Source organism: Artemia franciscana, chromosome 12 (assembly GCF_032884065.1).
Source record: "Artemia franciscana chromosome 12, ASM3288406v1, whole genome shotgun sequence".
Classification (NCBI taxonomy): domain Eukaryota; kingdom Metazoa; phylum Arthropoda; class Branchiopoda; order Anostraca; family Artemiidae; genus Artemia; species Artemia franciscana.
This window is the reverse complement of record NC_088874.1, coordinates 4,108,196-4,134,651: the sequence shown is the minus strand read 5'-3', so window position 1 is coordinate 4,134,651 and position 26,456 is coordinate 4,108,196. Positions and strand designations below refer to the sequence as shown.

At 35.5% G+C, this 26,456-nt stretch overlaps 1 protein-coding gene across 1 annotated transcript in view; it reads right to left on the bottom strand.

Moving 5' to 3' along the window:
- Positions 1 to 26,456, bottom strand: part of LOC136033593 (neurocalcin homolog) — a gene marked incomplete in the record, with an annotated part of 320,318 nt that overhangs the window by 32,803 nt on the left and 261,059 nt on the right. Inside the window, 1 exon segment of the mRNA XM_065714366.1 lies at positions 12,934 to 13,122. Coding sequence (XP_065570438.1) covers positions 12,934 to 13,122 — 189 coding nt within the window.

Genomic DNA, 26,456 nt, shown 5'->3' with positions numbered 1-26,456 from the left:
GCTTTCGAATGCTGGTATTCGTGGTAATTGCCTTAGGTTACTTGAATCGTATCTTCATGGAAGGCAGCAGATACTTATATATAATGATGTTAGATCTGATTCTTTACAGCAGTCAGATAAGGTTGGTGTTCCCCAGGGATCCATATTAGGACCTCTGCTTTTCCTAGTTTACATTAATGATTTGTGTTCAGCTACTGGAGTTTCTTCTATAGACACTCAGTTTGCTGACGACACTGCAGTAACCGTTTCTGGTAAATCTCGTGAAGAGCTAGTGGTCAATTTAACATCCACACACGATAGATTGTCTACTTGGCTCTCTGATAATAGACTACTTCTGAACAGAAAGAAGACGAAGTTTATTGTTTACAGCAGAACGGGTCACAAGTTTCCAGATATAGAATCAGTTTCCCTTTCTGCGAATGAACCTGAGTCTGTTATTGAAAGGGTTGTATCGATAAGATATTTGTGAGTTATGTTTGATGAGAATTTGTCATGGAAAGAGCAAATTAATCAGGTTAGAGCAAAGTCTGCCAGTGAAGTTAGTATAATGTGCAGACTGAAAAACCTTCTTCCATATTGCGCTCTTAAATCCCTTTACTTTTCCCTTGTACAATCCCATTTTGATTATGCATCTATTATTTTTTTGAACACTTTTAAAAGTAATGTTACCCCTTTACAGATTATCCAAAATAAAGCAGCTCGTATCCTTAAACCTTTTCTGCCATCGCCATCAAACTTCCCCTTAAAATCCACAACAGAGACCCTTTTTTCACTTCATAATATTCTTCCTGTTCGGCAAAGTATCCAATTTTTAAGTGTTATGTTTAAGATTAAGCTTGAACGAGAAAAGCTCCCCAGATATTTTGCATCGATGGGTCTTATTTCTTCTCCTTCATCTTCACAAGTTGAAACCCGTGGTAAATATAATCTGCGGACTCCTAAGGTAGTTACAGAGAGGTCGCGTTTTTGCCTGAGGTATTTGATTCCTCTACATTGGGAAAGATTGAAAAATTAGACTGATTTGAATGTAAGCATAGATGCTATAAGATGGAAGTTGAAAAGAGTGCTGATTGAAAGTTATAAATCTAAATAATATGAAAAAATGTTTTTTTTTCTTTTAAGGTTGTTTATTATTTTTTTAAGTATTGGGTTGGTCTCCGGGGTTCACCCATGAGGCCTCCAGATGTCTTATGACTCACTTGGTTTTAAGTTGTAAATTTAATTGTGTCTCAGGATGGTGCGCGGAGGATGGAAGTGGTATCGTACGGGACGGGATTTGTTTTTTATTTATTTCTGCCAAGATTGGCTAAGAGAAGTATTTATTTTAATTTTTGTGCATATTTAGTGTTTCTTAAAGGTAGCTCAATTGCATTCGAGCTATACTCTCAGCCTTGAGTTACCTAATATTTTGTATATATTGGTTATAATAAAAGAACCTTGAACTTGAACTTGAATACAAGAAGCTTCTATTATGTCATTCATTTAGCTGACAAACGATTTGTTCCGCTATAATATTATTATTAAACAAAAAAACAAGTTTTTTTTTTTAACTGAAAGTAAGGAGCAGCATTAAAACTCAAAACTAACAGAAATTATTTTTTTCGGAATTATTCCGAAAGAAATTATTCAGAAATTATATGAAAGGATCAACTTCCTCCTCACTACCTTGCTCTTCACGCTAAAGCTTTCAGCACTTTCAAAAAGATTCCTATTCTAATTAAACAGCCATTGTTTTTCAGGAGTCTTTCTTAAAAAATAGGGATAAACAGTGAAACTTTAGCGTAAATAGCAAGGTATTGAGGAAGGGGCAACCCCTTCATATATGGAATAGCATCTATTAGTTTTGAGTTTGAATGTTGTTCCTTACTTTCGGTTGAAAAAACAGTTTTTTTTATTAAATTTCTAGTTGTTTTTCAAATAATATCGGTAAATCTGGCTCGGCCTCTATGAAAAACTCCCCTTTCACAGGAAACTTCTCCGTGGAAAGTTCCTTCCACGAAAAATACACACACTTAAAATTCTTTCTGAACAATTCCAAACTAACTGAAAATTCTCTCTCCCTCCCCCAACTCTATAAAATCCATTACAGACGATTCAGCCTGAAAAATTATCTTTTGCATAGTTTCATTTGAAAAAAAAACTTTAAGCTTTAATCGTTTTTCCGATCACTCTGGAAATCCCTTTTTCCATGGAAATATTTCCTGGAGATCAAAAAACACTGAAAATTTCCTCCGAATCATCTCAACATGCAAAATTGAGTTGGCAAAGAGAAAGCAAGATAAATAAAAAGGATTTTGCCTAGGAATTCTGGCAAATACCCAGGAAAGTTCATCCACGGAAAAATATCCCCATAGAAACCCGGCCAAAGTACAAAATCCCCCCCCCAAAATGGCTGTATACTTCGCAATAATAAATACTATAAGTAAACCATGGGTAAAATTCATAACCTAAAGACCTATTCCCAGGGGCTGTCAGTGTCATGTTGTCCCCAAAAGAATAGTCTTAGGATCTTTCAACTATCCCAAACAAAATGGCTATCTCCAAATTTCGATCAAACAATTTGGGAAAAACAGAGATGAGAGGGGGGCTAGTTGCCCTCCAACATTTTTGGCCACTTAAAGAAGGAACTAAAACTTTTAATTTTCGTTCAAATGAACCCTCCCTCGGTGTTCTAAGACCATTGGTTCAATACAATCATTCCTGAAAAAAAAATTTCAATTTAAATACACAAGGATCCGTGATCTTTCTTCTAGAAAAATACAAAAGTCCACATTTTTGCAGATAGGAGCTTGAAACTTCTAAAGTACGGTTCTCAGACACGCTGAATATGATGGTTTTCACTAAGATCCTTTGATTTTTAGGATGTGTTTCTCCCCTTTTTCAAAACTCGGGCAAATTTTCTCAGGCTCGTAGCCTTTTATGGGGATCTCATATAATTAATTGGGGATCTCATTTAAATCTCATATATTTGGAATCAGCGCTACAACCTGGTTCTTTTGGTATATCTATTGATACCAAATTCCGTTACAGATCCCGGATGAACACAGACGAGAAAATGGTAAGGGATAAATTTGAATTACTCGACCTAAAATTTGAATTGGTTTGACACAAAAAATGGTGTTTTCCACTGAAAAACTAGATTCTTAGCAATATTGAGAATTACCAACAGAAAAAGAAGTTTATAAAACTGGATCGTCGATTTTAGTTTTTTAAGTCCCAACCTCGACAGAGAAAAATCTACAATCTTCTTTTCGAGCAAAATTTTCGATTTCGCAATCCAGTTTGTGAACGCATTATCCTGATAGTCAATGGGACAGTGTTTTCTTAATCTGGAGCATCAGTGGAACGAAAAATTTACACGATTTTACAATTCGGTTTGCGAATGGGAAAGGGCTAAAGTCAACCAACTTCCAGGTCCTAGTCAATTACCGCTACCCTTGTACAATCACCAAAGCGATTAAGCAAGCCTTTCCTTTTTTTTGTAGTCAATTCATTTCTCTACGAGTTATAGCTTGAAGCTTGAATCTTGGGTATCCTTGGATACCTATTATTATCCTTGGATATCCTTGGATACCGGGTATCTTTGGGTATTCTTGGATATCCTTTACTTGGTGCTCGCAAATAAAAGTTTTTTTTTTTCATAAATGCGTCTGATTATTGTTTCCCAAGCGTACTGTGGATTATTACTCTCGCCTAAAATTTGTTCCATGCCTAGGGAAGCCAGCCTTGTGAGATAGAGGCTTGCATTCCCCGTGTTATATCCAAATGGGGTTGAATCCCTTGATTTTTGGTATTCTCCATATATTTTGCCTGAATTGTAAAATATCAGCTATATAAGCGGTTTTGTCAATGAAAACAAATATTATTACTTGATATTATCAGGCAATCATCTGATACAAGGGGAATTTTTTTTAAGCGCCGTGCACTTAACCACCCCTTTCTAGCAGATATTCCAAATGTAATGACAAAAGAAGCTACATGATAGGAAGAATTTAAGAACAGAATTCTAGACTTTAAAACTGGATATTTATTTCCAATTTGTTGCAACCAAGGACGCAGCCCATGTAGTTGGAAACTGCTTGGATTCTGGACAGACACGTGTCTAGATATGCAAATCTAACTAGACACTCGTGTGAACACCACTTAACATAAAAAGACTTCCCCTTTCTTTTCTCCTCCTCATGGTCGTTTGCATTACAGACGATTCAGCCTGAAAAATTATCTTTTGCATAGTTTCATTTGAAAAAAAACTTTAAGCTTTAATCGTTTTTCCGATCACTCTGGAAATCCCTTTTTCCATGGAAATATTTCCTGGAGATCAAAAAACACTGAAAATTTCCTCCGAATCATCTCAACATGCAAAATTGAGTTGGCAAAGAGAAAGCAAGATAAATAAAAAGGATTTTGCCTAGGAATTCTGGCAAATGCCCAGGAAAGTTCATCCACGGAAAAATATCCCCATAGAAACCCGGCCAAAGCACAAAATCCCCCCCTCCAAAAAATGGCTGTATATTTCGCAATAATAAATACTATAAATAAACCATGGGTAAAATTCATAACCTAAAGACCTATTCCCAGGGGCTGTCAGTGTCATGTTGTCCCCAAAAGAATAGTTTTAGGATCTTTCAACTATCCCAAACAAAATGGCTATCTCCAAATTTCGATCAAACAATTTGGGAAAAACAGAGATGAGAGGGGGGGGGGGGTAGTTGCCCTCCAACATTTCTGGCCACTTAAAGAAGGAACTAAAACTTTTAATTTTCGTTCAAATGAACCCTCCATCGGTGTTCTAAGACCATTGGTTCAATACGATCATTCCTGAAAAAAAAATTTCAATTTAAATACACAAGGATCCGTGATCTTTCTTCTAGAAAAATACAAAAGTCCACATTTTTGCAGATAGGAGCTTGAAACTTCTAAAGTACGGTTCTCAGACACGCTGAATATGATGGTTTTCACTAAGATCCTTTGATTTTTAGGATGTGTTTCTCCCCTTTTTCAAAACTCGGGCAAATTTTCTCAGGCTCGTAGCCTTTTATGGGGATCTCATATAATTAATTGGGGATCTCATTTAAATCTCATATATTTGGAATCAGCGCTACAACCTGGTTCTTTTGGTATATCTATTGATACCAAATTCCGTTACAGATCCCGGATGAACACAGATGAGAAAATGGTAAGGGATAAATTTGAATTACTCGACCTAAAATTTGAATTGGTTTGACACAAAAAAAGGTTTTCCACTGAAAAACCAGATTCTTAGCAATATTGAGAATTACCAACAGAAAAAGAAGTTTATAAAACTGGATCGTCGATTTTAGTTTTTTTAAGTCCCAACCTCGAAAGAGAAAAATCTACAATCTTCTTTTCGAGCAAAATTTTCGATTTCGCAATCCAGTTTGTGAACGCATTATCCTGATAGTCAATGGGACAGTGTTTTCTTAATCTGGAGCATCAGTGGAACGAAAAATTTACACGATTTTACAATTCGGTTTGCGAATGGGAAAGGGCTAAAGTCAACCAACTTCTAGGTCCTAGTCAATTACCGCTACCCTTGTACAATCACCAAAGCGATTAAGCAAGCCTTTCCTTTTTTTGTAGTCAATTCATTTCTCTACGAGTTATAGCTTGAAGCTTGAATCTTGGGTATCCTTGGATACCTATTATTATCGTTGGATATCCTAGGATACCGGGTATCTTTGGGTATTCTTGGATATCCTTTACTTGGTGCTCGCAAATAAAAGTTTTTTTTTTCATAAATGCGTCTGATTATTGTTTCCCAAGCGTACTGTGGATTATTACTCTCGCCTAAAATTTGTTCCATGCCTAGGGAAGCCAGCCTTGTGAGATAGAGGCTTGCATTCCCCGTGTTATATCCAAATGGGGTTGAATCCCTTGATTTTTGGTATTCTCCATATATTTTGCCTGAATTGTAAAATATCAGCTATATAAGCGGTTTTGTCAATGAAAACAAATATTATTACTTGATATTATCAGGCAATCATCTGATACAAGGGGAATTTTTTTTAAGCGCCGTGCACTTAACCACCCCCTTCTAGCAGATATTCCAAATGTAATGACAAAAAAAGCTACCTGATAGGAAGAATTTAAGAACAGAATTCTAGACTTTAAAACTGGATATTTAGTTCAAATTTGTTGCAACCAAGGATGCAGCCCATGTAGTTGGAAACTGCTTGGATTCTGGACAGACACGTGTCTAGATATGCAAATCTAACTAGACACTCGTGTGAACACCACTTAACATAAAAACACTTCCCTTTCTTTTCTCCTCCTCATGGTCGCTTGCTATCTAAGATAGGACTACTTCTCGCTTTGTGCAGACAACTTCTATCCCTGTCAAGAGTTTATTCACAACGGAGCTCATTAAGATAAGGAAAACACAAAGCTTCAGATTTTTTCAATATGGACTTAAAAGGGGACAAAAAGCATACATTTTTCTGGACAACTTTAATTACGGAGGATTTGTAATAATCTTTATTTAACTGAGGAGAATTGTTAAATAAATAAAGACGAGAAAGTTGAATTACTCAAAAATTTATATTAACTTATAATCAGTGAGAGCCAACCCACGTTGCTTAATGGTTTAGTCAGAATAATAAGTCTATTTTTTTCAAAAAAGTTGAAAATGAAAGTATTCACGCGTTTCTAAATCAACTTGCAGTATTGGTAAGGGTGCATTGTATGTTAATCTCACATGTAATGTTCATTTGAGTAATTTTGAAAAATCATAAGATTCATATCACAATGTAATATTACAGAATCTGTAATAAAACTAGGAGTTATCCTGTATTTTTGCGTTTGCTTTATGTAGCCTGCTTATTTCAATGCTATTAATTAATATAAAACAGCAAACCTATCTCCAAATCAATGTAATAAAGCAATAAATAATATTTTAATAAATCACACATAATAAAAGTTTAGCACAACAAATTTAATGTTACAGAGCGAAAATTGCGTGAAACGAAATGGCACGGTATACGAGGCTCTTAGAATGGTGCCTCGTTCAACTATGAGATTGAGCTTCCTGTTCAAGAATTGGAAGTTGGGAAAGTGGAGGGGGGACAGGTACTGCAACATTATTGGTGGGGCATGAATGTTATATGAAATTCACCGTAGGCCATTGCTGATAGCATTTCATTGCTGATAATTTCAGTAAAAGCTTAATGGCCAGTGCTTAATTTTATATTTATTTAATGTGTGATTATTGTTTATTATGTATCGTTTAATAATTTGAATTTAATCAAGTAGCATCTTCGGTAACGCTTGAATAAAATTTTTGCCCCCTCCCAATATAAATACTGGCGCTGTGTCCCTGGAAGTGGCGCAGTTAAGCTCGATATTGAGCTTTTATTTGCGTCGGTAAAAAGCAAAATATTGAGCAAAAATATACTCCTTTAGAGTTTTGCAGAGTAAATGTTTCTGACACAAGGATGGATACAGAATTTGACTAAAGGGTTGAGGGAGTTGGTCCTTTTCCTTCGTAAATTATCCTCTCCAATGTAACAGTTTTAGAAAGTCTGTATTTTTTCGTCACACGGCGGGGGAGGGGGGGTCGACTTGGAACTTCCCGAAATTTGAACTCCCCTTATAGCGAAATTACTATGGGGGCAGAGAAGAGTAAAGCAATTTCGATTTTTAGTCTAAAAAGGGGGACAATATATCTCTGATCGGTACTCCTATATTATTCAGAACACACTCGGGATGTAAAGTTAGCTTAATTCTAATTAACCATACCAGAATATAGTGAAAGTATAATACTTTAGTTCATACAATAATATAATTTAGGCTACATATTTGCACATTGGAGGTATGGGAGTAGTTTAACCTAACCTTACCCCACCCCCTAATGTGTAAATAAATAGCCCAAATTATACAAGTGAAATGCATTCTGTCACCCGTTATAGTCTTTGTGGCTATGAAACCGGTTTTCACTGATGGTACACTCAGCAGTGCAATTTCCTGTGTAATCTTCAGGACAATGTGTAAAACTTTCCATTTTTAAAATCCTTTCACTCTAAGTGAAAACCTTAAAGGAATACATTTTTTAGGGTCTAAATAAACAATCAGATATCCCTTAGTTTCTAAATAAACAATAACGGATCCCAGATTCATAACACCCAAAACAAAAGAGCACCATTAGATCGGGTGATTTCTGCTCAATTTAAGTTTTAAGATAAGAAAAGATTTATTCATCATGACATACACACACAAAGTTACATTTTATTATTCCTCCAAAGGCTCATTGACCTGTAAAGAAGAGGAAAGAATTTCTTTAATTTCTTAAATTATTAAATTGTTTTATTTAATTTTGCTCTTTACTTTCACGTGAAAAAAACTAGTTTCAACTGTTGGTTTATCCTGTATCAAGGGCTTATTCCAGGGCCGTATCCACAGTTTTTTCAGGGGGGAGGGGTTTACAAAAAAAACCTTATAAACGCATCAAAAATTGATTTATATTCATTTGTGTTACGTTTTTACGAGTTGGACAAACATTTCAGGGAAGGCGGAGGAGGGCTTAAAACTCCGAACACCCCCCTTCCGGATACGGCCTTGGCTTATTCACAGAAGTATTTCTTGAATTCGTATAAAATTTTGGAAAATTCGTTGGAAATATAGCTGAAACCCCTGATTTCGGTTGTTTTCATGTTATCATTAACTAAAATACAAAAAGATATCGAAAATACAAACCCAGGATTCTAATTTAGAGTTAAGTTTAATATATTTCGTGGGGCGAGAGAGGTGCAGAAATAATCTTTATTAGCAATCGTTTGCTAAAAAATTACCACGCTTCGTTTGATTTTCTTATTTTAGGAGGGATTTAAACTAGGTACCACCACCTCCAGTCATGTGTACTAACTTACTAGTATTCCCTGACATATCTAAAATCAGGAGAGCTTCCACGTCTTTGTAAAACTTTACTCAGGGTTGCCAGCAGGAGGGGACACTTGTAATCCCCCTTCCCAACAAGATGACATACAGAAGTATAAAAATAGAAAAAATCCCATTTAAATTGCGATCAAAGCGAGGCTCCTGGTAGGACCTAAGAAACCTCTCCCCTCACCGGAAAAAAGAATACCCATTGACTAAAATCTTGAAAAATATCGAAATTAAAATCCAAGGTTATAACTTAGAATTGAGTTCAGTTTATTTCAAGGGACGGGGGACTTTTTTTTAAGCAAATATGATCCCCATACAATATCCCTACACATAATTTTACCTTACTTCAAGAATTGTATACTTGCCTACATTCCCTATAGAAAACAATATAGAGAACAATAAATATAGAGAACAAAATTAAATAAAAATATAAAGAGAACAATAAACGCAGCCAAATTTCATTATTTCTTTTCTAGTACCATTTTCTCCTGAATCCCTTCTTAAATTGTTCCAATATAAATAATTCTTTCATTCCCCCACACAAGTGCTGTATTTAATCTCCAGATTGCAACAGCTGAGGAACTCTAATTGCCTTCCCTTATTGTTCAGCCTACACTGACCTGTTAACTATTAATTTCAGAGAGAGCAAACAAACTCCACGAGGAGGGCTAATATTAGACCACGCCTAAATGGCTAATTTAGCCACTCTATTACACGTTCATTTCAAATTAATGCAGGTAATTGTCACAGGACTTAGGGAAAAGAACTCAACGTTTTTTATTAGGCAGCCTTTGCACTGTGTCTTTATTATTTCACTTGTATAGCTTGAAAAAAATTATCACCCCCCACCCATCAATTCTTCAAAATTTTAATTATTTAGACCTGAAAACTCAGTCTATTTCCTGAAAACAATGATAAGATCGTACGTGTTGGCTTACTATCTTTCAAACAGCTCGTGGTAACGAACTGTAGTAAGGAGCGACCCGGCTCAATAGTAAACGAAACTCTAAAAATCGGAATTTTGATGCTAAAAGATACATCAAAAGAATCAGATTTTCATGCTGATTTTAAATATATAAGTTTCATCAAATTTAGTCTTTGTCATCAAAAGTTACGAGCCTGAGAAAATTTACCTTATTTTGGAAAACAGGGGAAAACACCCCCTAAAAGTCATATAATCTTAACGAAAATCACACCATAGCATTCAGCGTATCAGAGAGCCCTGTAGCAAAAATTTCAAGCTCCTATCTACAAACATGTGGAATTCCGTATTTTTTGCCAGAAGACAGATCACGAATGCGTGTTTATTTGTTTGTTTGTTTTTTCCCCAGGGTGACCCCTGGTCGTATTGACCAAGTGGTCCTAGAGTGTTGCAAGAGGGCTCATTCTAACGGAAATGCGAAAATGGCACATATGCTGCGATTTATTTGTGGGGGAACTTGGGCTCAAATGAATGGAAAAACAGTGTGAACTATAGGGAAAACATGAAACATACAATGAAAATAAGAATCCTCCACTAAATCACTAAGCTTTGAAAAATTGGAGTTAGTTAACTAAAAATTCATTTTCTACCTCCTCCTCCTCCTCTTCCTACCTACCTCTCCTCTTCCAGGACAGAATTACTTGTTTACCAAGGAATTCGCATTTCTGCTTCTATTTGTTTAAGAATTCCCTTTTTATTTCTTACGATTACTGTATTATTTATTAGCTTAGACTGAAGAAGAAAAAAAAATAAAAAGACTGAAAAAAAAACAACAAATATAAAACCGAAGAAAAAAAAAAAGTTTTATATGTTGGAACATGGAGGATGCCTACTCCAAGGTATGTGCAAAAAATATCTAAGAAACCAAGCGTTTGACGAAAATCTATGTATTTTGTAATTCATTTTCTTTAGGGGTTGATTGGGGGTTGGGGACATAATAGCTTGGCTTTTAGGGGTCTACACATCCTCTTTCATGGGCAGTAAGGGCCAACTTCTAATTTCAAGGAACAATGGAATCAATGGAATGTTACACATTTGAAATACGGGAAAGGAGGTTCGTTTATCCTAAAAAAAAGTTAGACGCAGCTTAGCTTCGCGAGGTAGAAAACACAGAACTGCTAATGTATAATAGACTACAGATAACATAAAGTTTGTTGCGTTTCTTGCACTGTTTTCTTCCATACCACCGAAAAAGATTCATAGGGTATTTGAAGCACGCAGAACCAGTTACTAGGTGTATTACCAGGGCGTTATCCAGGAAATTTAGTTTTTTTGGGGGGAGGAGGGAAAACAAAACGCTACATGTGTGGAACTTAAAAGGAAAAATTGATGGTAAGGTAAGAAATTAGAGATCTCAATCGAATAAATAAATAAAAAAAAAAAAAAAAATACAAGCTTGCCACCCAGTAGTGGTGTCCGAAGGAGCGCATTTGCATGATTTGGGCACTTTTTTAAGATGTTGGTCGGGCATTGGATTTATCAAATAGGATCCTTTTTCAACGCGAATGATTTTGAAAATTCTGCTTTTGCCTTATTTTCGCTTGACAAATGGTGCTTATAGGACATTTTTGCTTTTACTGCAGCATAATATACCACCAAAAGTCTGGTAATGCTGTCACCCAGTGCTCGTCATTCCGCCCCACAACGGGAGCTACAAGTTTCTGTAAGCTCCTTGAACTACTTTTCTTTGATGATCTGAATATGAAGCGCTATGTTCAACAATATCAGTTCTGATTTCATTCACGTCTTGATTCTATTGCAACCGCATTCATCGATGCTAATGCTTCAGGTAAAATTATAGTGCTAGCAGGTTACGACGCACGCAAAACGTTTGCCCCTTTAATAAACGTCTTTATACTGTTCCATGCAACACAAGAGGCGGTGATGTCTTCATATATCGAAATCAACCATGATATGTATGCTGACGGCCTCCGAATGCCGACGGCTCTGGATGCCGGCCTATGCCGACGGCTCTGAAGCTGACGGCCTCCAAGTGAACCATTTTCCTCTAGCGATACAGCACCTCTGTTGCTCTGCCAAATCATTTATATATAATATCATTTGGAAAATCCTTATAAAAATACTAAATCAAATTTAGAAAAGTTATTTCTTTCACTTCGCGAAATATCCCCTTTGTTTCCCCCCTTAATACCTTAATTCAAACCTTGTTAGAAAATTAATATCACGTATTTGCGGAGCGATTTTACCATTTTGTTTGTAACTTTACATTTACATCACTGTCTTTTCTTCAGATAGACCATATGCGACGTGGGTCGTCTTTGAGCAAGTGTTTGGATCAATAGGTCATCCACTTCCAAAATCGTGTACACCAGAGAGCGCACCACTCGTGGCAGAAGTGTTCTAAGTGTGGCACTGAGTGTGCAATAGGGTATATCAAGAGGGTGTGGCGGAAGTATGTCAAGTGTATAAAAAAACAGCGCTTTGAAATGTACACAATACGGCAGAGGGTAGGCAGCCCTTGAGTTTGGATCATTAAAATTAGTTGTAAGCCATAATCAAACAATATTATCCTTAGCAACTAAAAAGTAGTTCATTGTTATTGTTGATGAGTCTTTGCGAATTTCATTCTATATTCTGGTGTTATTTGAGGTTTTTTTTCTAATTTTGACATTTTCATCAAGGCATAAAATAATCTATCAACATAAAAAGCCATTACAGTGTTAGCGTTTGTAACAACCATGACCAATTTGGGAGGAGATATCTGAATAGCTATGATCATCGTTTTTTGCTACAAAAAACACTGGAGATTCCAATTAGTGATGTACCTCACATTCAGTCACACATCTCAGACTTAGATCCAGGAGAGGAGGCGTAATTTAAATATACCCCGTAATCCATAAAACATGTATCACTAAAAAAATAAAATAAAAAAATAATGAAACTTGTGAAACTTTATGAAACTTGTTTTTTTTTTTTTTTTTTTTTTCAAGTTTATCAAGACTTCAATGCTTCGACTGACTAATCCGAATTCATCTTGTACAAAGAAGAGGAAGTTTTACAATTATTCAAGCAAAAATCAAATAATGACTTACAGTAACAATTTCTAACATTTCTTGCCTAGATATATAACCATTTCCATCCAGGTCATACATTGAAAAGGCCCATTTTAATTTTGCTTCTAATTTTCCTCGGGAAGTAACTGATAAAGCACATAGGAACTCTCGAAAATCTATTGTGCCGTCCCCGTTGGCGTCAAATGTTCGAAACACGTGTTCAGCAAACTGAAAAGAAGAAACACGTGTACCTAAGAAATTAATATACTTCCACAATGATTTTTCAAACAAATAGACCTAACTCCACCCTTACTGTTTTTTTGATTCGCGAAGTTCCTTCTGAGACTTCCTCCGTGGACGAGGAATTCATATATTATGCGTAATTACGGCGTGTCCGATCCAACAGTTTGCGTTAACCGGGTCGTAGAGAATTTCCTGGAAAATTCTGAGGGAAGGATGAACCCGTGGCTAGCTATCATGATCATGTGTCAGTAGTTTTGTTAATGTACATAGTGTGTGTATACTTATGGTTATGTTCGTAGTGTGATTTTTTTTTTCCATTCGTACTCCGATGTAATTCCATTGAATTTTCGGGTAATATACTTACTTATTTTTTTGAGCATGGGATTCAAAAACCAATGGTTTCACTTTTTTTTCCGTTTACTGTTATTATTCATTTACATATTATTATTTTTTTCCTTTTTTTAATTATTTGTGACTTATTTTTGTTTATTACAAACATTTATTTCCCAAGAAAAATCTCATCAAATATTTTTTTTTCAAAATAGTCAGTTTTGCAAGCTATTGACACGAGTTTGAAGCTGGTAATACAATTGTATATCAAGAAACATTCTATGCATATTTTAAAGATACATTGACCATACACCAAATAACTAATTAATATGATTGGTAGAGGAACGTAGGAGGATATGTTATTCCAGAGAGGAAAAAATTCTTAATTATTTAACCAATGAAGTAACTAATAAAGCTCAAACACATTTTCCGACATTTATTGCGTCGTCATCGTTGGAGTCAAAATTTCAAATATATGTTCAGCAAACTGAAAAAAAGGACAAAAAACCCAAAGAATGTAAGTAAAAGAATAACATAACTACAAACAACTTTTCTAAAAAAAGACCAAGCTACACTCTTCCAATGGCTTAGAGTATGGGATTCAGAGGTGAGTGGTTTTGCAATTTTTGCTTTTACAGTTAACTGTTATTTTTCATTTATATATTATCATCATTCATTATTTTTATTATTTATCACTTATTTTTATTTATTACCAATTTTATTTTATTTTTCAAAAAAAATAATAACATAAAATTTTTTTTCCAAAATATTCAGTTTTGCGAGCTATTAACATGATTTTAAAGCTGATAGCGCAGTTTTCTAGCAAGAAACCTTCTATACATATTTTAAAAATACATTTACCATGCAGTGAGTAATTAATTAGTGTGACTGGGGGAGGGGGGTAGGATATTATTCCAGGGAGAAAAATTTCATATTTTTTAATTAATAAAGTAACTATAAAGCTCAAACACATTTTCTAACATTTACTTTGCCGTTACCATTGGCGTAAAAATTTACAATAAAAATGGACATATAAAAATGTCCAGCAAACGGAAAAAGGAGAAAATAAACCCAGTGAATGCAACTAAAGGAACATTATAACTTGACTTCCCTAACGAATAGACCTATTTTCCCTCTTACAATGTCTTAGAGTGTGGGATTCAGAAATGAATGGTTTTCCAATTTTTTTTTTTTTTTTTTTTTTATAGCAAACAATTATTTTTCATTAATATATTATTATCATCAATTCATTATTTTTATTGTTTTCCTTTTATTTTTATTTACAAACAATATTTATTTTCCAGGAAAATCTCATCCAATTATCTTTTTTTTTTAAATAGCTAGTTTTGCAAGCTTTAACACAAGTTTAAAGCCGATAATACATTTTTCTAGCAAGAAACCTTCTGTACATATTTTATAAATACTAACTAATGTAATTAGGGGAGGGAGTAGGAGAATATACTATTCCAGAGAGGAAGAACTTCTTAGTTGTTTAATCAATAAAGTAACTAATAAAGCTCAAACGCATTTTCTAACATTTATTATGCCGTCACCGCTGCCACCAAGATTTCAAATATGTGTCAAGCAAACTGAAAAAAAAAAATCAAAAGGATGTAGCTAAAGAAATAATGTAGCTTCACAGTAACTTTGTAACAAGTAAATTTAAGTGCAGTCTTTTTAAATTTGTTTTCTAGTGTTTATTCCTCATTTGTCTTTTTTTTTTACAATTTAGTGCATTGTCCATAGTATCTTTAGCCTGCCGTTAATGCATTGTATGGCCACCAGCAAGTTAGGCCTCATGGCGGAAGTAACCGGTTAGTGCTTGTAAAAGTAGGTTCTTTCGGTATGAAAAAAATGATTTATCTTCGATTCAAAAATGAATGGACATGAAAGTTTTTATAATGCATTATTATTTTCAATAGTACTTTTTAGTTTTTTTTTTATAGAAAAATTTCATCAAGGTATTATTTCTCATAACGGTTTAGTGAACAACTAATTCAGGACTGAGAAGGGGAGGTAGGGGAATATATTATTCCAAAAAGAGAAACATTCCCACTCATTTAGTTAATTAAGAAATAGATAAGACTCTTATCTATTGAGTGTTGGCGTCAGATGTTCGAGACACGTGTTTAACAAGTTGAAATTAGGGAAAGAAAACAAAAATCTAGGATTAGACCAATAATATAGCCAAACATTATCTTTTCAAATAAATAGACATTACTCCACAATGCTTTATAGTATGTAGGATAAGATAATATGAGATAAGATAATATTTATTTCAACAAAGCGACTATCACAAGCCCAAAAGGGCCGAATTCGTACTTCAGCGTCAGTACAACATCATAAATTGCAATCAATAAAAAGTCAAACGATAAAAACTCGTAAAGTTAAAACAGGGAAAACAAATTTAAACAAAAATGTAGCTAGCAAGAATTACAAAGTTTGCAATTGCAAAATAAACACTCAAACTACAAGATAAGAGTGGAGTGAGAAAAAAAAGGGGGGGGTATTAATTTAAAATTTCAACTATGTGAGGGATTAATGTTCTTAGATAAGATATTTAATTTCAAAAAATAACTATCACAAGCCCCGAGGGACGCATTCCGGAATTCGCATTCCAGAGTCATAAAACCATAAAAATAAACACACATCATAAAAATAGCACAACAGCTAAAAAACTGGTTAAACAATGTCAAAAACAACTAAATCAGAAAGGCAAAGCCATTCATTTGTCAAAAAAAAGAAAAAATTAAACGGCAATATGTCAGAAAGTTGAAAAGGTAAGTCATAAAACAAAACTAAAAGGGTGAGATAAAATTAGCGTTGAAAAGGTTTAAAAGAGAACATATAAACAATCGGTGTGAACAAACGAATCAAACGAACAACGACCTAAAGCACCTCACATGAAAGAGAGAAAAAAAAACGGGGGGAGGCGAAACTAGTTGGCTATTTTATTTATTTTTTCTGTGATGAAGGGGACAAAGGTTTTTTTATATCTGGAGGTAACGCAACGAATGGGGGACAAAACTGGGATGGGCTCAGAAACAGCTCGAGGCTGTCGTAATCTGGATGGTGAGTGACGTTTGGGGAAAATACTTGCCGTCCGAGGGTTCGTTATTGCATTTTTTGAAAAACGGAGGCACAACGACGACCTCCTTCGCTCAAGGGTTTCCAAACTAGCTTTTTTTAGGAGCAGAGAGTAAGGCACCTTGCCTTCTTTGAAAATTATTCGCAAGGCTCTTTTTTGTATTGACTCGATTTTGTCTGATTCTTCACGGGAGATGCCAGGGTGCCAAACTGGACAAGCATATTCAAGATGCAGACGGACAAACGACGTGTACAACCTTAAGGAGTGAGAAGGGGGGACGCTATATTTATTTAGGAGCTTAAGGAGGGCGATAGACGCATTAGCTTTATGGATGATATCTTTAACGTGGATATCCCACTTTAAATTTGACGAAATTGTGACTCCAAGTAATTTAACCGAGGATGCATAAATTTCAGGAGGGATAGGATTAAGAAAACAGGGCGAGGACTCTGATGTGTTTCAGAGCTGAATGTTTATGCAATTTTTCTACAACCAATTGTTGTTTTTATTCACAATGCGGCAGCTGATAGAAAAGACTCGAGAATTTCAACAAAAAGCACATGTTGCCTTTGTGGATTTCAAGGCTGCTTTCGATTCTATCGACCGGCAATCACTCTGGCTCATACTGAAAACAACGGGACTACCAGCGAAGTACCGCAATCTTTTCGAGCGGCTCCACGAAGGGACTGAGCGCTGCGTGCAAGTCAATGGCAGACGCAGCTCATCTTTTGAAATCAATACTGGAGTCCGTCAGGGTTGTACTGCTGCCCCAGAACTATTTAATTGTGTCATCGACTACATTATGACTCGGACCATAAACCGCCTCCAGTTTGGGTTGCATTACGGTGATAGAGTACTTTCAGACGCTGACTATGTCGATGACCTTGCTCTTGTCTCCGATTCACCGTCGAAGCTCACAGAACACCTACAAATCCTTGCTGATGAAGCCTTAAAGATAGGGCTGTCGATTAATTGGGAGAAGACAAAAGTGATTTTTGTTGAACCCCGTAACTCGCCGCGTCCCCCGCCAGTCCTAATGGTCGGTGACAAACCAACTGAGATTGTTGAGGAATTTACATACCTTGGCTCTATCTTCTCGACGGATCAATCCTTAAAGATCTAATGCACCGAATCGCCAAAGCCTCAGCAGTAGTGGGAAGACTAAGTGCCCTTTGGAGGAAACCAGCTTCGGTGGGATCCGTGCTTCTTTACGGAGCCGAAACTTGGCCAGCCACTCAGTCTGTGCTTAGCACCGTAAATATAGCCCAAACAAAACATCTTCGCCACATTGAAGGACTACGCTGGCACGATTTTGTTAGCAACGAGAACCTCCTGGCGTTAAATGCTCAAACGCCCTTCTCAGTCCAACTCGCCCAACGAACACTACGCTGGTACAGACATCTCCTTCGCATGCCCTCCGACACTCCCGCACGAACGATTTTTGATTTTGATCCCGTACTGCACGGCGTGAAACGCCCAAGAGGTCGTCCCCCAACCAAATGGAAGGACACGACAGGTGCCTTCTTAGTCATGGCAAATATTCAGGAGGATGTCCACATCCTTGCAAGAGACCGGTCCAAATGGAGGCACCATGTAGCATCACTCTCGATGCCGGAAGCATTTCGGCAGGAGCATTAAGTCAAGTAAGACTACAGTAACTAGCAAAAGGGAGAAAAATCTTAAGAAAACAAAGGGGGGGCAATGGTAGAAAGAAAAGACTACAATAACGAAGAATTTGAAACCAGGCGTCTTGAGCTCTAAAAGTAGAAATAAAAAGACATAACTAATTAAAATAAAAAAGAGGAAATCTAAAATTAATCTAAAAAATCTAAGATTAACATCTAACAGAAAATAAAAGTGTAGGTACAAACAATTTAAATAGCTCTCATGGACACAGAAAAGGAAACTTGGATCCAACAAACTCTTCTGGTTAACGCTCTGATGACATGAGTTTTCCTCCCCCATCTTAGACTAAGCCCAGAAACCCCAAAAGGCATAGCTAGAACACTACCTCTTACTTCTGAAGAAGTTTCTTTCAGATCCATCAAGGGTGATAACATTTATTATTTCAAGAATTTAGGAAACCTCTACTAGCACCACATGAATGGTGCCCAAAGGATGGTTTGGACACCTATTTCGAATGCCCCTGCACTTACAAGCACAGACGATCTTCAACCCTAACTTCAACCCTATGAAAGCTGATCGAAAGCAACCTCGTGGCTGACCAAAAAAACGATGGTCCGATAGCCTGTCTGAGTTCCTGGCGACGGCAAACATCAGACGGAGCGAAGCGTAAACGCTCGCAATGGACATAAACAGACGTCGCTCTCTGCATCGAGCAGCGCCCGGCAGGATACGTAAGTAAGTACCGGCACAGAGGTTGAGATCGAGCGATCAAATAGCAAACATAGGACACTTAATTTCGTCCTAAAGTTGGATCGGGTCAAATAGGCACAACAGCCACATTAATCCTTACTTTCCACAAAGTTTCATTAAGAGCCGAAAAACCCCTCCCAGTAAATTTTGTAACAAAAATAAAATAAAATAAGGAGACCGAATGATTATCACGCAAGTCTTGAAATTGACAGAGTAAGGTCTCTTCACATTCTTTTTATTAGTGTGCTATTGGTAAGTCATATCGCTCTTCTCATGCAGATGATTACTGTCCAAGGAGTTGTGCCTTCTTTCTTATCAATTAGTGATCTTATCCAAATTTCAAAGAAAAGCAAACTCAAAGCTCATAATTCCATTCCATAACAATTGCTGTTACGTTTTACAAGCTTTTACACTGACCTCCTGGGTGTGAAGTGCTATGCTCCATCCTCTCAGTAAGAATTTCAACCTCGTCACGCCTATTCCCACTTTTTGTCTGCCACCGCAAACGCATAGATTGACGCTGATGCGGTTGGTGAAAGTCCCGTGCTAGTACGATATGTACGATATAGTACGATATGGTCACGATATGCGCAAAAACTTTGACTCTCTGATTCAGTCTGCTACGTCACTTCATGCTGAAAAAAGTGGCGTGAACCCTTCCTATATCAAAGCTCTTTTGGAAATGTTTCATCTTAAAGGTAGCCTGGCAATCCAATCTTCACCTAAATCGGACGGCCCTAAAGTTTTTCACGCTACTTCTCCCATAAACCCAATCCTGATATTTTTGTTGACATTGAGACTCATTCTTCAACAATGGAATTCTTGACAGGCAATCAGCTGCTCCCTTGTCTTTCATAATTGCCGGTCTTAGTTTGTCCCTCATCTGCTACGCATACAAAATTCTGAATTTGAGTCGTACTATCCAGCGTATTAGAAAGGTTTTACATCACTGCAATCTGAGTAGCCTATACAAAGCTCTGCCTCGAGTTCAACGCCCAAAGTTTGAAGTTGCTTTCTTAAATGGAAGCAAGTATCGCCAGCGGATATTCTTTTGAGAACAGTAGGATTAAGCCAGCTGATCACATTAATTATCTTAGTTTTCTAATTGGTTCTTTGATAAAGCTTACGCGATAACGTTAAAGAGCTCACGTTGGACACAGAGCCGGACTAACATAGGCAGACACCTTTTGTCACAAATGAGATACACTTCAGCCGCTGTCTTCTTTCCAAGCTTTTCAACTCCGTTGCTTTACCTTTATATATGTACGCTGCTTACTGTTTTAAAAAGTAGAGTTAAAAGAAAGAGGCAAACTTTAGCGTAAAGAGCGGGGCGTTGAGGAGGAAAAGCTCCTTTCATATATGGAATAATTTCTGTTCGTTTTAAGTTCCTTAAAGGAAATTATTCCTTTCATATACGGAATAATTTCTGTTCGTTTTAAGTTTTAATGTCACTCCTTACTTCCAGTTAATTTTTTTTTATTTTTATTTAATATATACGTAAAGACAGTAGAGACACATATTTTTGATACATTTTTGTATCATACCTATTGTACTATTTTTGTAGCTATATATTCCTACACTACTTATTTTAAAATATACATCCGTTTCTTTAACCTGTATAGGGGTATACTACCCAGGTTGTTTTCTTTTGTATGTTTGGGAAGTATATTTACCTAGAGACAGAATACAGGTGTAATTTCGGTGCCGCCCATTTTCATATGTTATGAATTTTTCAAACATTCCGTGTTTTTACATTCCCATTTAGCCTTTGATAGCATACAACAAATGTAATAAAAAAAGATAAATTTTAATTTATAATTTGAAAGCATATTTTGTTACTAGTTATAAGTGAAGAACACCCATAAATTACAAATAAAATCTCCAATTTCCACTCATGCAAAGTTTTTATGACTCATTCTAGGGAGCTTTTAAACTGACTTTAATGTAATTGCATTTGAGTCCAAAGGGATCCTTTGCTTTTATTCAATTAAACTTTCTAATTTCATGTGAGCTCTATTGGTTGATTTCCCTGGAAATGAAAGTTCGAAGGACTTTGAAAACAAATTTGTTGCAACTGGCGAATCACTTATTAAGCTAAGAGAAATGTTGTGAAACTAAGGTATGTTAATTTGTAAAACTTGAGAACAGTAAAGGAGACAATAAATTGCATCAAAACCACGAACAATTAGATTCTACAATATAATAATGTTGATGTTGCATGAATAAGGGATAGGAACTCGGCTTAAGAAGTTTTTTTTTTTTGAAAGACAGAATTCGAAAAATAAATTCCCGGATCACTGTCTACAGGCCAATTTTCATAATTAGCAAATAGAGCATAAATGAGGCTTTTGAAACTTCCCTTAGAGAATTTACTTAAGACATCATTGAAAAATTTCCTAAAAAAAAAACTATTGTGCACAAGCCAATGGGCAAAAGTGGCCTTTCCATATTTTTCAAGATTTTATTCTTCTTTTTTAAGACAGAATTCAAAATATTTCTAAAAATCAATGTGTATAACTCAATAAGGATCTGACTTTTCCATAATTTTCCATGAATATGTCATGCCATCTGAAAAATAATGACATTAGATTACTAACACTGTGGTAGTTGCTGCCTTAGCAACAGTTTGGCGGGGCCCGTGAAGCACTCTTTACCCTTCCCGAGGGCCCAAGCGGTGTGAGACGAAGGGATTGGCAGAGCACAAATGAGGCTTTTGTAACTTCCCTTAGAGAATTTTTTAAGAAATAATTGGCAAATTTTCAGAAAAACTTTTCTGCATAAGCCAATGGGCAAGGCCATTCCATAATTTTTCAAGATTTTTTTTTTTTTTTTTTTAGGCGTAAGTCAAAAGATTTCTAATCAATTTTTACAACCCAATAGGGGTCTAACTTCTCCACAATTTTCTAGAAATAGCACAGACAAGGTCTATAAAGCTTTTTTAAGGACTGTTATCCAAAAAAGTTTGAAACAGATACCAATGTATAAAAGCCAAAGAGTGTAACTAATCTTCACATAATATTACAGGACGGCACAAAAAGGTTGATGAAACTTTTCTTCCAGAAATCTTTTTTGAACTTTTGAGTTAAAAAAAAATTGAGAACGGCTTACAGGGTCTAGCTAAATTTGTTGGTTTCATTTTGGCTTACAAATTGGGCTTCATTTAGTGTAATTTTCATTTCATTTCACTTCATTTGACAACTGTAAAAACCTGTAAAGCTTCGCACTGAAGGGTTTCAAGCATCTTTCGCTTTCCAATCAAGACCAGTCGTCCCTACCTTCTATGAAGTAATTCTACCTAAGAAATGTACAAGCTGAATAAACACCAATCATTGGACCCTTAGTACCTTAGCACCAGCTGTATAAGCACCAATCTTTGGACCCTTAGGACCATACTAAAAAAAACTTTTTAGACCAGTCTCTCAGTAAGAACGAGAGATGGTAGCGAGGAAAAAAAAATCCCAGCGAATGAAAAAAATAGAACAATGCAAATGTTTGGGTCAAGAATTCCACTCAACCGTCCTTAAAGCAGAATTAAGACTATAAGAAAATATTGCTAAAAGTCCAAAGGACAATAAAAAAAAGACGAACTTCAGAAACCAACGAGAAAAATTGGCCCTTTCTTTAGGATGAATTTGCTTTAGGTTCAAACGTTAATATTGTCCTTTAGGTTTTTTTTTTATTTTTATTTTTACAATTTTTAATTGCACTGTGACCGGTTAAGCAGGAGTCACTCAACGGATTGAAAATATAGTTTATCCTCTCTTTTTTTACTGGCTTTGATTTCCCTCTTTTTTTCTTTCGATACCTTTCCTCGTTTTGCCATGTTCAGCCAGTATTGTCTTTATTATTATTTTATTCCTTTAGTTTTATTTGTCAGAATTTCAGTCTAATATCCTAATATTGTAGGTACCATACATATTTGAAATCTTAATGGACAATTTGCAAGTTTCGATTATGATTTCTTATTCACAGATATTAGCCCTCCAGTTTAATCTTAAATTCTCAGTATTTTTACAGTTTTAAACTAAACACACTATCTATGGTTACTACCTCAACTGCCCCAAATGGCTACGCATTTGGACCAACTGGATGACCCCCCCCTTTTTTTAATATAATCTCAAAGACGTTAAATTCAGGCAATTTTCGTCCTACCTAGAATACCTGCAGAATCTGAGAAAATTAGCCTGGGATAATCGTAACAGTGGATTAATTTTAATTGTGTGCCCTTTGCATAAAAATCATAGCTGTGATCGTCCAAGCAAACTGTATTAAGAAAACCTTTAAAAACTTCAGAGGTCCTTTGTCTCGAAAAAATTAAAAACAAGAAGTTTTTTAAGGGATGTAAAAAGCGAAGTTGTAACTTAAAACAAACAATAATTATTGCTTCACAGTCTATCTAACATAAATCGATATAACTAGTGTAAATAAACCAACTGATAATATTTCCCGATGCTCCTATGAAAAAAAAAAAAAAATTTAACGGAAAGTAAGAAGCGACATTAAAACTTAAAACCAACAGAAATTACTTCGTTACTTCATATATGAAAGGGGCTGTTTCCTCATCAACGCCCCGCTCTTTACGCTAAAGTTTTTTACTGTTTTAAAAAGTAGAGTTAAGAGAAAGAGTCAAACTTTAGCGTAAAGAGCGGGCCGTTGATGAGGAAACAGCCCCTTTCATATACGAAGTAATTTCTGTTCGTTTTAAGTTTTAATGTTGCTCCTTACTTTCCGTCAAAAAAACTTTCTTTTTTTTATTTATTTAATTTCTGAACGTTTTTGAATCAATGGATGTTTTGATTTTGGCTCTCCGCAGATGAATAATTATAACGAAATTTGCATATTTATTGTTTTGGCTAAATGGCTTTCTCACAGTTTTGGTCGAATGATTTGGAGAAAAAAGGAGCAGGGGAGGAGGCCTAGTTGCCCTCCAATTTTTTGGTTACTCAAAAAGATAACTAGAACTTTTAATTTTTTACGAATGTTTTTATTAGTAAAAGATATACGTAACTTACGAATTAGCTTACGTAACGAACTTCTGTATTCTCATATTTTTATTACGTATATGAAGGGGTTCACCCCCTCGTAGTACCTCGATCTTTACCCTAAAGCTAAAATTGCGTCCCAGTTCCTTAAGAATGACCCCTGAATCACAAAAGCCGTAGAATAAATAGTTGAAATTACTAAAAAAAAAACTTTAGCGTAAAGAGCGGGGTATTAGGAGGAGGTGAGCCCATCATATGTGTGATAATTTCTGTTCGTTTTAAGTTTTAATGCTTCTCCTAACTTTTAGTTGAAAAAACTTTTTCAAATTTATTTTTTCATTGTTTTTTTAAATAATCTTGCGCTCCCTTCATGAAAATTTTCGTCCCCCCATGAAAAATTCCTCCAAGGAAAGTTCCCCCAACACATACCCCTCTTATCAACCCCACCCCCAACGTAAAAATCTCCTTGAAAACGTCTGTCCACTTCCAAATAACCATTACTATATGTAAGCACAGGTCAAAGTTTGTAACTTGTGGCCCCTCCCACGGGGACTGTGGGGGAGTAAGTCGTCCCTAAGGACATAGTTATAAGGTTTTATGACTACGTTGAATAAAATGGCTATCTCAGAATTTTGATTTGGTGACTTTGGGAAAATAATTAGCGAGGGGGGGGGCTAGGTGCCAATCTAATTTTTTTGGTCACTTAAAATAGGCACTAGAACTTTTCATTTCCGTTTGAATGAGCCCTCTCGCAAGATTCTAGGACCATTGGGTCGATACGATCACCCCTGGGAAAAAAAAAAAAAAAAAAAAAAACAAATAAACACGCATCCGTGATCTGCATTCTGGCAAAAAAAAAAAAAAATACAAAATTTCACATTTTTGTAGATAGGTAGAAGTAGATAGAAACTTCTACAATAGGGTTCTCTGATACGCTGAATCTGATGGTGTGATTTTCGTTAAGATTCTATGACTTTTAGGGGTTGTTTCCCCACTATTTTCTAAAATAAGGCAAAGTTTCTCAGGCTCGTAACTTTTGACGGGTAAGACTAAACTTGACTGAAATTATATATTTAAAATCGTCATTAAAATGCGACTCTTTTGATGTGGCTATTGATATCGAACTGTTTGATTATAGAAGACTAGCGCTTTGCTGAAAACATAAAACAATTCAGGAGTTATGGCACAGTAGAAGCAAATCGATTAAGGACACTTTTTGAAAAAAAGCAATTCAGGATTGTTGCTTTATTTTTCTTCTTTTTTTCTTTTGTGTTGTCTGTGTGTGTGTAATTTGGTATCACTCCTGACTAATGAGCTCAGTTTAATGATTGAATTTTATTTTGGTTCTGAAAAGGACATTTCATGATTAATTTGTAGACAAGTCCGAAGTGAAGCCATCTTGATAGTATTTGAACTACAGACTAGCTTTTGAATTTTCATCACAACTTGAAATATTTCGTTGTATACAGAGAAATAACCGGATTTCCCGAGTTCAAATTACGATTTATTTGTTCTTCATTTCGAATAACACTAAAGCGTTGTTTTTTTTTACAATTTAAAAATATATATTACTCACTATTAGTGTTATAGCTGTTGAGACCAAAATGTTCCCTGATAAATTAATCCATTATTTGTGTGTGCCTGTCAATGACTCTGCGGCTATTAAAATAATATTCATTTTCATACTTAGGTTTGAAGATAATTTTAATTGTATGCTGGAAATTACTGATATCAGAGTTGGTGAAAGACTATAAAAAATGTTATAGATTAGTGTATTGTTGTGTATGTACTGTATGTACTCAGTTTTGACTCCTAGATCAGTATTCTTGTTTTTATACGGGACTTTGTATGTTTTCAGTAAAGCGGTAGTTTTTTATAATCATTCAAACATAGGAAAATATTATCAGTTTATTTATTTGCACTAGTCTTATCGATGGATGTTAGATAGACTGTGAAGCAATAGGTTTTGTTCGTTTTAAGTTTCAACTTCGCTCTTTACTTCCCTCAAAAAAACTTTGTTTTTTTTCTTAAATTAAACTTTGTTCGTCTTTAATTTCAATTAAATGTAGAACAAACAATGCCATGACCTGTCTTATTTTTAAGTGGGGGGGAAGGCCCCTTTCATATACAGAATAATTTCTGATCGTTCTAAGTTTTAATGTTGATCCTTACTTCCATTTGATTTTTTTTTATTTGTGACGGTTTTCAAATAATACTAGGAAGTTCCCATCCCTTCTTGTAAATTTTCTTCTGGAAAGTTCCCCCAGAAGCTGTCTTTCTCATGGAAAACTCTCCCCGTGGAAAATCCCCCTACAAAAATACCACCCAAGAAAATGTCCGAATAGTTCCCAATGAAAAAATTTTTGGCTATATATGATGCCCTTCCTTTGAAGACTACGGGAACCAAAAGAAACAATGAACTGACGAATTCGAATAACTTGACTTTTTTTCCGAAATACCAAAGAAAATGTAAAACAAAAGTGAAGTTTTTTTCATCAAGAAATCTTCAAAAAAAGCTCACAATCGCTCAAATTTTGGCAGCT